At 44.7% G+C, this 12,423-nt stretch overlaps 1 protein-coding gene across 1 annotated transcript; it reads right to left on the bottom strand.

Annotated features, from left to right (window-relative positions):
- Window positions 1–531: 531 nt before the first annotated feature.
- Window positions 532–12,374, bottom strand: LOC311041194 (zinc finger protein 704-like; the record flags this gene model as incomplete). The annotated part of the gene is made up of 3 exons (XM_084086099.1): window positions 532–773; window positions 11,227–11,330; window positions 12,260–12,374. Coding segments are annotated over 3 exons (461 nt in total), but the record flags the coding sequence as incomplete, so codon positions are not given.
- Window positions 12,375–12,423: the final 49 nt, after the last annotated feature.

The raw sequence follows: 12,423 nt of genomic DNA, 5'->3' as shown, positions 1-12,423 counted from the left end.
TCCTGCTGGCCTGTTGGCCAAGGTTGCCTGACGCTACTCTATAGGAATGGAAGCACAACACATGATGGAGAGGTTCTGAGAGACTGTTACTGTAGCTCTGAACACATGTCTATTGAAAAATAGCAGATGTACAAGCTCACAGCCGAGCTTGTAGATCTGCTATTTTTGAACATTTTTGAAAAATCGTGAAAGTGTGAGAACTACTGGAGGCATTTATAGAATCGACCTCAGGTCTTAATGGGTTAAGGATAATTCCTTTTAACAGGTCGTTCATGAAAGTTATTTCCAATGAGAACCTGTGAGCAATTAGGGGTTAAGAGTCTTGCTCAGGGACAAATTTCATTTCATCGACACATATGCTGACCTGGCCTGGAATCGAACCTGAGGCAGCCAGGGCCTCTGGCTCCCTAGGCGGGCTCACTAACCACTCAGCTATGGCCGCCCCAATGCATTGATATGGTTAATATCAATGCATTACCGTATTGAAATTCAGACATTTTCCAGAAAGACGTTCATTTCAGACATCCTCACCTTTCTCTTGCGCGGTATGGGGTCCTCGAACAGGAAGTGCGTGCCGTCCGTGACGTCCTCGCTGACATCATCGCCGAGATGGGACGAGAGCAGGAAGCCCTTGTTGGCGTCGTTGGTGAGGGGCGGGGACGGAGTGGAGGGCACCGATTGGTCGCTGGCGTCCCAGCTCCAGTTGCCACTGGTGGAGCTGCTGTAGCTGGCCGACAGGGCCTCCTTCCAGCCCCTGCTGGCTGGCTCTGGAACTGCAGGGGGGGGGAAAAGAGACATCATCAGCATTGTTTCTACAGCAGTGGATTTTCAACCCTTTTCATATCAAGGTCCATTATTTAGACCCTCCAGAAAAATCGCGGGCAAAAATCCTTGATTATGCGGGCTAAAACTCTTTATTATGCAAGCAATAATCCTTGATTTTGCGATGAAATATGCGGGGGGTTTTGCAAATTTATGCGGTGAAATTGCGGGAAGTTGCGAAATATGCGGAAAGTTGTGAAATATGCGGAAAGTTGTGAAATATGCGGCAATATGCAAAATATTGAAATATGCGAAAAGTTGCGAAAAATTCAAAATATGTGAAAAGTTGCAAAATATGCGGAAATATGCGATGCGAAGCGCATAATATGCGATGCAGCCTTTTTGAAAAAACATTATCCCCGCATAATTATGCGCCATTTTGCTGATTATTCCGACCACGGAACCACCATTTGATGAGATTTAGACTCTCAGACCCAAGACTTAGAATATTTTGTTGTCGTTGGGTAAGATTTTGTCCACAATTCCATCCATACTGTTGATGTTGGTACCAATAGGAGAGATTAACAGGCACACGTTGATCAAAAATAATAATTCTTTAATTAAGTAATGCAGATGTTTAACAATTATTTAACTCTTGAGAGCGTAAAATGAAACCAAATGGACCCGTAAGGGTCCATTTGGTTTCATTTTACGCTCTCAAGAGTTAAAGATATAAGGGTCCATTTGGTTACCAACTCTCCCTCATTTAGCTGGGGACCACCTGGAACCACCTCAAGGACCACCGGTGGTCCCCGGACCACTGTTTGAGAACCACTGTTCTATAGGGCCGTCACCACCCTGAACTGTAACTGGCATTGAACATTGGGACGTTAACAGTAAAATAACGATGATACTGTATTTCTGTTTGGCATTTAGGCTTCGTAAAGAAAAGTTGATATGGCAAATAACATAAATATACAAAGAAATCACTGGGATATTTAATAACTTTATAACTTAATAACAGCAGCAGAAACAGGCGGCCTACAAGCTCACAAGCTGTAAGCAAGTTATGAGCTTGTAGATCTGCTGTAAAAAAAAGAAAGGAATGTAAGACAATTTTTTAACATGGAAACAAAAGGAATTGTGATATCTCAAATAATTGCTATCGGGTGATTATGTAATAATTGTGACTGGCCTAGTTGATGGCAGCCTAGACCCCCCTCCCCCCAATAATAATAATAATAATAAAATAAACAAAGTAAACTTTTGGTTTAGGTTTGAAAAAAGCAACTGAAATGATTTTGCACACAAACGTTTTGGATGGTTGAGTATGTGTGAATAATACGCTACTCCCACCAAAAACTCACAACCCCTGTGTGCTCGCTCGCTATAAAAACAATATTAGTCAATTATCCATAATTGTCAAGGCTGGGCACACGTATTAGTCAGTCTGTTACGGAATAGCGATTTTTATGAAGCCTTTTTTATGAAACTCGCAAACGGCATTTTTATTAAATCCTGCAATTAGCAAACTGGTAGGAGAGAAAAGCAGCTGCACCAACGGACTGGGTTTGGGAAGTAGCTACTGCTTCAGAGGTCCAGAGGCTCACTACAGCAATAGTGTAAAGCATGGGTTTTCAACTGATTCATCAACTGATTCATTCATTTCAACTGAATCACCTCCTGGGGCCCCATATATGGAGCTAACAGAAACCTCCAAGACTGACATCATAGACCAGGGGTCTATGATGTATTTTTGGCAAAGAGGTATAGGTGTAGAGGGGGAAAAGAGCAGACCTAATTTAGAAAAACAAGTTATATAGAGGGGGTCCCTGCTTCATAGCTAGGGGGTCCCTGGCCTGAAAAACGTTGAAGACCCCTGTCATAGACCCTTATCTTTGGGCATCGCTTAGCTCCATATAAGGATATGACTGACATCACCATGATGTCACTATAATAGCACCTCGGGGGCCAAACGTATAAAAAGGCAAAGGAATCCCTCAAAGGTTAAGGAGTTCCATCAGTGACATCCAACTCCCTCTATAGGAGAATAAGCAGAAAATACAAACCACAAGTATCTGACTCTACAGCCCATAAGCAGACACCGCGCACGGAGCCCATTGGTCCTCCGTCTCCCTAGCTTTGCCACACGGGGCACATCGGTTCACCGCCCGCCCCCGGATACCATCACAGCGGCTCTTGGAGTGTTTGGTCCTTTATATCGGGTGCCTGGTGCCTTGGTGTGCTCCTCCTTTTATGCCCATATATGGAGGTCTCTGTATTATCCGTCAGTCCTGGCCCCTTGCCCCTCCCCGAGGTCACCACCGCTACAGTCGTGACGGACTCGGACGCGTCGTCTCCTCTCTCCTACACCGTCTTCGTGGTGGTTCTCCTGTTCTTCGTCACGGGTCTGCTGGGCTTCCTGGCCTGCCACCTCCTGAAGGAGAGGAAGGGCTACCGCTGCTGCACGGACGACGAGGAGAAGCAGGAGGAGGAGGAGGAGGAGGAGGAGGAGGAGGGGGGGTGGAACGGCGTGGAAGACGATGGCGATGACGAGGACACGCTGGAGCAGATCCTCACGTGTATCGTAGAGAACGAGGCCAACGCGGAGGCCTTCAGGGAGATGCTGGGGACCCGGGACAACGACGCTGACAAGAGGGAGGAGACAATAACGATACATCCTCCTCCTATATCAAACTTAACCCATTAAGACCTGAGGCCGCGTCTAAAAATTCAAAATCCTAACAATTTTTCGGAAAAAAATATTTAAAAAAATATTTTTCACGATTTTTCAAAAATAGCAGATCTACAAGCTCATAGCGCGGCACTCGGTGCCGCGCTATGAGCTTGTAGATCTGCTATTTTTGAATAGCCCAAAGAAATCTAAAGTGACCAGGTGACAAGGTTAAAGAGGGAGGACCTTCCGGCGGGCCGGCGGACGGCCACGTCGTCTGGCTCATGTCACCACGACTCAGCCATGACCATGTAAGGCATTGGTTCTCAAAGTGGGGTCCGAGGACCCCCAGGGGTCCCTTGGGGGGGATTCCAGGGGGTCCCCAGCAAAATGTGTTAATATAGCATTAAAATTATTTGAACCACTTTAACCTTTTATACTTTGGCCATTCAATAAAAGGCAGATATACAAACTTGTAGATCTGCTATTTTTGAAAAATCATGAAAATGTGTGTATATTTTTGAGCGGTGCGCTCCTATAAGAGGGTTTAGGACCCATCCGTGGCAAAAGTTTTTCTTTCCGTCGTGAAAATGTGTCTTTCGCTGTGACGCCATGCTGTGGAAAACACGCCCATAGGCTAAGCTTTGCAGGACGTGCTGTGATTGGCTAGCGAGACACATGATGAAATTAACTTCAAACTTCGCAGGCGCGCTGTGATTGGCTAGCGAGACGCATGATGAAATTAACTTCAAACTTCGCAGGCGCGCTGTGATTGGCTAGCGAGACGCATGATGAAATTAATAACTCATAAATATCACCGCTCACTTCACATTGGGTGTGATTTTATATAATATATAATATAATGTATATTTTTTAAAGCGAACATTTGTAACTCAAATCTTTCCTTCTGGGGGGTCCCTGGAACAACATATTTTGAGATGGGGGGTCCGTGGCCAAATACATATATATCATTTTGGGGGTCCACTGATACAAGGAGTTCCCAATGCCACTACGCCCAAATATGGAGTGTGTTGTCTTAAACTCGTCATGGCGTCAAGTCGCACAAAAGGGGGCATGCCCATATATGGGCATATATACTGATGACATCAGTTTCCGCTCCCTCCATTGGCTCCCATGCAGTTGCTTCCCGCACCGAGTACAAAACACTGATGTTGGCCTACATAACAAAGCAACCAAAAGGCACAGCTGCCCCCCCCCCCATACCGTCAAGGCACGATCCAACCCTACAACCCCTGGGGGGGAAGCTGTCAGAACCTTCCTTAATAACCTGATAAAGCCTGTTGGGGATAAACTCACGTCAACTAATAACGACAAAGCTATGAACATGCAGCGAGGTGAATCTGGGGTCATTATGAATATTATCGTAGGGTATAGATCAATGTTTTCTACGGGGGTTAAGTAGATACCGTGAGACGTTGAGTCTCATCTCCAAACTGCCCGGGAGATGCTGACATGTGTTGAGACTATCAGCAGAGATGGAAATAATGACCTTAACCCATTAAGACCTGGAACGCATCTGTGTAATTTTTTTTTATTTCTTTGGTCTATTCAAAAATAGCAGATATACAAGCTCGTATCGCGGCACTCATCTCTCCTCCGTGCAAGGTGTCAGCAGATGGCAGGCAAAAATAGCAGATCTACAAGCTCGTAGCGCGGCACTCGGTGCCGCGCTACGAGCTTGTAGATCTGCTATTTTTGAGAAAATGTGTGCAAATCTTTGAATATATATATTTTTAACATTTTAACTCAAATATTTGCGTCTGGGGGTCTACAAATGTCTTCTAAATCCTAACAGTTTCTTTTTTTTAAATTTATGTTGGGATAATATCAGTGGTTCTGAAAAATGTCAAGGACCCCCAAAATTATATGTATTTGGCTCTGGACCCCAATCTGAAAACATTTTGTTCCAGGGACCCCCAGAAGCAAAGATTTGAGTTAAAAATGTATATATATTCAAAAAATGGTACACATTTTCACGACTTTTTTTCTCTCACAAATAGCAGATCTACAAGCTTGTAGCGCGGCACTCGGTGCTGCGCTACAAGCTTGTAGATCTGCTATTTTTGAATAGCCAAAGAAATCTAAAGTGACACAGATGCGTTCCCGGTCTAAAAGGGTTAAAGCTGCACTCTGTAACTTTCTTGTTCTACCCCTGGTTTTGGACCTTGAGTCTCCTGCGTAAGTGCTGGAATCTGCCTGCCTGCTTGCTCATGGGAGAAATAGAATTTTGACCTTTCATCAGGCAGTAACTATACTTGTCAGTGGCTGCGTTTACATGGACAATAATTCTTCATTCAGAATGAAGTCATTCAGATCAGAGATTAACCGTTCACATGGACGCTAAATACAATACAATAAAAGTAATCCTCATTTACAAGTATTTCATCTGAATATTACTTTAGACATGCACAAAGTGGTTGTGCTCTTTTACGACCGGAAATAAAACAACAAAGAGAGAAACGATCAGGGTTTACATGCTGATATTGTCCTATTGATCTGAATATCAATAGGTTTAAACCAGGGGTCTTCAACAGGGACCCCTAGGGGGTCCTCAGAGTTACTACAGGGGGTCCGCCAAAACTTTGTGTGATAGGATTTTTTGAGTGGTGCCAACCACTCCTATATCTGACTTTGTCTGTGTGTCCGTCCGTATGTATTTATGTCCAATAAACAAACATGATGACAACATCAATACGGGGCTCATCAAAGGCACCACTCTCTTCACACAGGGTGTGATTTTTATTTTACCTTAACCACTTGAACCCTTGCATCCCTTTTCTGAGGAGAACTTTAGCCAAAAATAGCAGATCTACAAGCTCACAACGCCTCGCGCTGCGAGGCGTTGTGAGCTTGTAGATCGGCTATTTTTGGCAAAGAGGCTATAGGTGTAGAGGGAAAAAAGAGCAGACCGCGTAAACAAAAAATGTTGAATCTGAAACACAATTTTATACGATATAGAGGGGGTCCCTGCTTCATCTCTCTCTCAGCTAGGGGGTCCTTGGCGGGAAAACGTTGAAGAGCCCTGGTTTAAACCACCCCTCTTCTACCAGAATGAAAGTTACTTCAGATCAGACCAGATCGGAATATTCTCTTATGTGTTTACGTGAGGCCAAACCAGACACAGCATCTAAATGTCTCAATAGAATAGAAATACAAGCACACAGGTTGTATAAGTTACATTGGATTTACCATACAGATCGGGGAGAAAAAAAAATGTTATTCAGCAACAAATGGTTCTATAGTAAAGCTTTAACATTAAAATCATTTCAATGTCCTCCTAGGAGCTCCATGGGTGGGGGTGGGAGAGGGCTGTGTCAATGTCTATGTCAATTCTGGGGACAAAGTATCTGGCAAGCTGCAGCAGATGTTTAGAGAAAATAATTCCTAATTAACGGACGTGGAGCACAGACTGCAATGTAATCAAAGTCACCCCCCCCCCCCCCCGCCACCCGAAGGACCGCCCTCTCCTTAAATTCTGCACATTCTGTCTCCAAGTGAACCTTCATGGAGTTTTAGCTGCTCGAAAGATAACACAAAACATCAAAGAAAACAGCATTACAAAATATAGTGCAGCTTTTTGACGGTAAACCCTTCTTGTGTTAACCCATTAAGACCTGAGGCCAATGTCTTCTAAATCCAGTTAAAAACAGTTTCTATATCAGTGGTGGACCTTTTCATGTCAAGCAAATCCAAAATTATCCAAGTATTCGGCCGCAGACCCCCACCTCAAAATATTTTGTTCCAGGGACCAAACATTCAAACATTTGCAAAACTATTCACGATTTTTCGTCACCGAGTGCCGCGCTATGAGCTTGTAGATCAGCAATTTTTTAATAGCTAAAGAAATCTAAAATGACAGAGATGTGTTCCCGGTCCTAACACTCTACCCGCCGGGCCCGTAGCCTACGGGCCGATAAATCCAACTGTAAAGCGCCGATCCCGTAGCCTACGGGCCGTGGTACTTTTTTATTTTTTTCAAAAAAAAAAAAACTTTTTTCAATTTTCTATACGGACCATTTCATTGTAACACCACCGGAAAGCCCTTATTTGGGATTCCGGTTTTTCCGATGCCGGCAGCCCTCATTCTAATGACGAAACTGAAACTCAATTTTCTCCTTGTTGTTTTCTTCTCCTCGTCGATCACTGTTTAACATAAACCGTTCTAACTACAACATGGAGGCACCGTTTGACACGCGGTTTTCACTGCTCGAACGAGGCAGATCTGCGCGATGTAAACAAACAGTGCACGGCTCAATTTTAAGGATTTTAACAAGGTCTATGGCGACCTGAAAAAAACTAAAAACAACAATAAAACGTTGGCACTGGTGAGTACATTATGAGATTAACCTATGGCGGTCAATGTGTTAATGGGTTAAAAATATATATGTATATATATTCAAAGATTTGCACAAATGTAACGTTCACGATAAAAAAAAATCAAATCTACAAGCTCAAATCGCGGCACGAAGTGACATGCTATGAGCTTGTATATCGGCTATTTTTTAATAGCCAACCAATGTGCTATATATATATATATATATATATATATATATATATAGCTAAAATCTAAAATGACACAGATGCATTCCCAGTTTTAATGGCTTAATGCCAGTGGAAGACCATTCCACAGAGTGGGCGGGGCTACGACTGTGCAAAGTCACGCTCACCTTTAGTTTTTAGCCTAGTGTTTGGGACAGTGAGAAGGCCTTTGCTTTGTCCGAGGACCTATGCAGTCTCACATTGTCTGTAGGGGACAATAATTATTTTAGATACAAAAAGGTATCCCCCCCCCGGCTGAAAACGCCAAAACGCTCGCCTTAAAGACGCTTTCCAAAGCAGATAAAAAGTTGTGAACGCGCGAACGCAAAATAAAAGCGCAGCACCTCGTCACCCTGCTTGGGTTTTTCCCAAAAGGGCGTCGCTCCCATCGTAAACAATTAAAAACATACGCAGGGAAAAAAAACTAAACATATTGGTGGACGCGGCACCTAAGCCCCACTGCTCTTAGCTTAGCTAACATCATCTAAACCACTGTCCCCGCAGATTAATTTAACACTCTTCCCCCGCGGGTACAGCGGTGTGCCACAGGGCGCCCCCTTAGCTGTTAACCCTTTAAGACCTGAAGAAGCATATGTGTCACTTTTTGATTTGAGCTAAAAAAAAACATTATTTTACACTTTGGCTGTTCAAAAAAATAGCAGATATACAAGCTTGTAGATCTGCTATTTTTGAAAAATCGTGAAAATGTGTGCAAATCTTTGAATATAAATTGTTTTAAAGCGAAAATGTTTAACTCGAATCTTTGCTTCCGGGGGTCCCCGGAACATTTTTTGTTCGCGGACATGTATTTGGTCCGCGGCCAAATACATGTCATTTTGGGGGTCCTTGACATGGAAAAAATCCCCCAGAAGCAAAGATTTTAGTTACAAATGTTCGCTTTTGTAACTCAAATCTCAAGATTTTTCAAAAAATAGCAGATCTACAAGCTCATAGCGCGGCACTCGGTGCCGTGCTATGAGCTTGTATATCTGCTATTTTTGAATAGCCAAAGTGTAAAATAATGCTTTTTTAGCTCAAATGAAAAAGTGACACAGATGCGTTCCAGGTCTTAAAGGGTTAAGAGCTCATCACCTTGGCCTCGACTGAAAACACAAGCGGTCCCCATAGCCTCGCTAACAGGCAGGGAGCCCCACAATGACGCTAATCAGCGTTGCCAGATTTTGCGAGATAAACAAGTGCCATGGTCTATAATTATGAAAACAAGCCCAAAAGAAGCAACTACAGGCCACATGAGCATTTTGGACCTATACATACATCGGCTATTTGAAAATGGCCGATCTACAAGCTCACATCGCGCCGTGGTGCGACGCGTAGTGAGCTTGTAGATCTGCTATTTTCAACAACAAAACATTGTGGGGGGGAAAAGGGAAACATTTGGAATACTTTTGGAACTTTTTTAACCACACAACTCTTGTATGGGGGTCCCTGGCACAGATGGGGGTCAAATACAAATGAATGTGGGGGGTCCTTGACATGAAAATGTTTGAGAACCACTGATTTAAACAACACTATAGGAAGTGGAAGCAAGCCCCAAAATAAGCAACTACACTTTAGAAACAAGCCCTCACCCCCCCCCCCCCCCCCCTCCCCCCAAAAAAAAGAAAACGCAACCCACAACAATCAATATTTACAAGTGACTTTACAGAAGAAGAAAAAAAAAGCAGAAAGTCGCTTATAATAAACGGACGTGGCAACCATGATGCTAACAGGGAGAGGGAGCGGGCACAATGACGCTATAAGGCTGCTAGCGCCCGAAATAGCCAACGGGGACTTTGACCGTCTGCTGAGGTTGGCACAGCGGTGATAGCACTGATAGTCTGGCAACAGCAGCAGCCATGGTGACAGGGTCAAGGCTGAGGGGATTGGCAAGAAAATATAAATATATTTACTGTTTACAGATCTGCTATCACTTTCACCTACATTGCCTACAGTATGTATGCCCCAAAAACAGGCACCACCAGGTTAAATGTGGTTAAGTCTCTAGTGCATTGGTTCTCAAAGTGGGGTCCGGGGACCCCCAGGGGTCCTTGGCGGGGAGGGGGGGGTACCAGGGGGTCCCCAGCTAAATGTGTTAATATAGCGTCGCAATCATTTTAACTATTATTTTATACATTAGCTATTCAAAAATAGCAGATCTACAAGCTCATAGCGCGGCACCGAGTCTTTGAATATATATATTTTTAAGCGAACATTTTTTAACTCAAATCTTTGCTTCTGGGGGTCCCTGGAACAATATTTTTTAGATTGGGGGTCCGCGGCCAAATACATAACATTCTGGGGGTATTTGACATGAAAAAAGTTTGCTCTAGTGGATATGAGCATCTGCTAAGTGACCTGAATGGTAAAATTGCAATAATATGAACCCAGTGCTGCTAACAGGACTGCCTGTGAACGCACACGTCTAGTTGAACCATGTGATCTTCTGGGCACACACACACACAGCCGGCCTCATCTGAGTCACAACAGATTAGATCTCACCTGATTTACTGTCAACTAACCTCCTAGCGCCACACACACACACACACACACACACACACACACACACACACACACACACACACACACACACACACACACACACACACACACACACACACACACACACACACACACACACACACACACACACACACACACACACACACACACACACGCTTTCAGAAGGAGCCAGCCAGCATGGGCCTGATTCATGCACACTGCATGGCACAAACCCTAAAGCACTAGTTCTCAAAATGGGGTCTGGGGACCCCCAGGGGTCCTTGAGTGGGTGTAGTGGGGGGCTTGTGGCTGTACCTGTGGGGGTGGTGGTTGTAGTGGGTGGGGTAGTGGGTGTAGTGGGGGCTAGTGGCTACCTGTGGGGGTGGTGGTGGTTGTAGTGGGTGGGGTAGTGGGTGTAGTGGGGGCTAGTGGCTACCTGTGGGGGTGGTGGTTGTAGTGGGTGGGGTAGTGGGTGTAGTGGGGGCTAGTGGCTACCTGTGGGGGTGGTGGTTGTAGTGGGTGGGGTAGTGGGTGTAGTGGGGGCTAGTGGCTTCCTGTGGGGGTGGTGGTGGTGGTTGTAGTGGGTGTAGTGGGGGGGCTTGTGGCCGTACCTGTGGGGGTGGTGGTTGTAGTGGGTGTGGTAGTGGGTGTAGTGGGGGGCTAGTGGCTACCTGTGGGGGTGGTGGTTGTAGTGGGTGTGGTAGTGGGTGTAGTGGGGGGCTAGTGGCTACCTGTGGGGGTGGTGGAGGCCGGGTGGAGCACCAGAGGCGATGTGGACAGTGATGTCAGGACGGTTGCAGCCATCACCTCTTTATCGGCATGACCTGAGGGCTTCCTGTGAAAGACAACACAACAGCAGCACGTCGTCAGCATACAGGCTAATACACCGCTCAACAAAATCCTATGCATATTATCCACTTATTATCCACCTTATTTTGGGCATGTCATAATAGGTGAACCTTTCGGCGAACATAACCGATCCACGTTTTGGCAAATACATTTGGTGTAGAGGGAAAAAAAGGAGGGAGCAACCGGGTCAACGAAGTGAAGTATACAGGGTTCAAGTAGTTAAGCCCTTTATACTTCAAAATCAAGTGTAAAGTCCGGTCAAAGACCCATTGTGTTTAATGGCAAAGTCGTCTACAACCAGCAGGAAGGGAAATAGCGACACCCTCCAGGCCGTTAATGAGAACTGCAGCGTTTTCGGTACTTCTGCATTGGCCTTATTTCCTAAACCGGGGAACCCAGGAAATTCCTGAATAAATGTCCAGTAACTGTGTCCCACTGTATATCCACCCCAGACAAAAACACAACTAACTAACAATAACAAACAGTGTTGGTCGAGTCCCTGGCCAAAGCTACGATTGTATGCACTCACGTAAATAGTGAAGTATTCAAAAGTACAAATTACAAAGTCATTCTGTGGAAATTCTCAGAAATGTTCAGATATTTTCCCCCAAAACTTTGAAAATAGCAGAGCTTGTAGATTGGCCATTTTCAAAAACAGTGTAGTACTTATTTACTTTGGTAGCGTAAGTATATTTTAATGCCAGTACTTTGGCACTTTTACTCAAGTAAAATGATGAATACAGGACTTTCACTTGTAACAGTTCATTTCTCATAAACTCTGGACTCTGGGTCCCAAGAGTCCCTTCCTAGAAATTGCAGTGGAGTCAAAAGTACAATTAAATTTCAATTTAAAACGTAGCCGGCAAGTCGGCAAGTACAGTAGTACTCCAGTAAATGTACTTAGTTACTGTCCACCGCTGCTGCACGGTCGGCGCAGAACAGAGAATAAAAGAGGGGGATGGCGGGGAGCTGCGTTCTGACAGCTTTGTGATGACCCTAACAGCGCTGGGAGCATGGAAAACACTGAGGCCTTCCAAACACAAGCAGCCAGGGAACACAGAGATTAATGCTAGTACATT

Source organism: Gymnoscopelus microlampas, assembly GCF_963454915.1.
Source record: "Gymnoscopelus microlampas genome assembly, contig: SCAFFOLD_345, whole genome shotgun sequence".
Taxonomy (NCBI): domain Eukaryota; kingdom Metazoa; phylum Chordata; class Actinopteri; order Myctophiformes; family Myctophidae; genus Gymnoscopelus; species Gymnoscopelus microlampas.
This window is presented reverse-complemented; position numbering and strand designations above follow the sequence as displayed.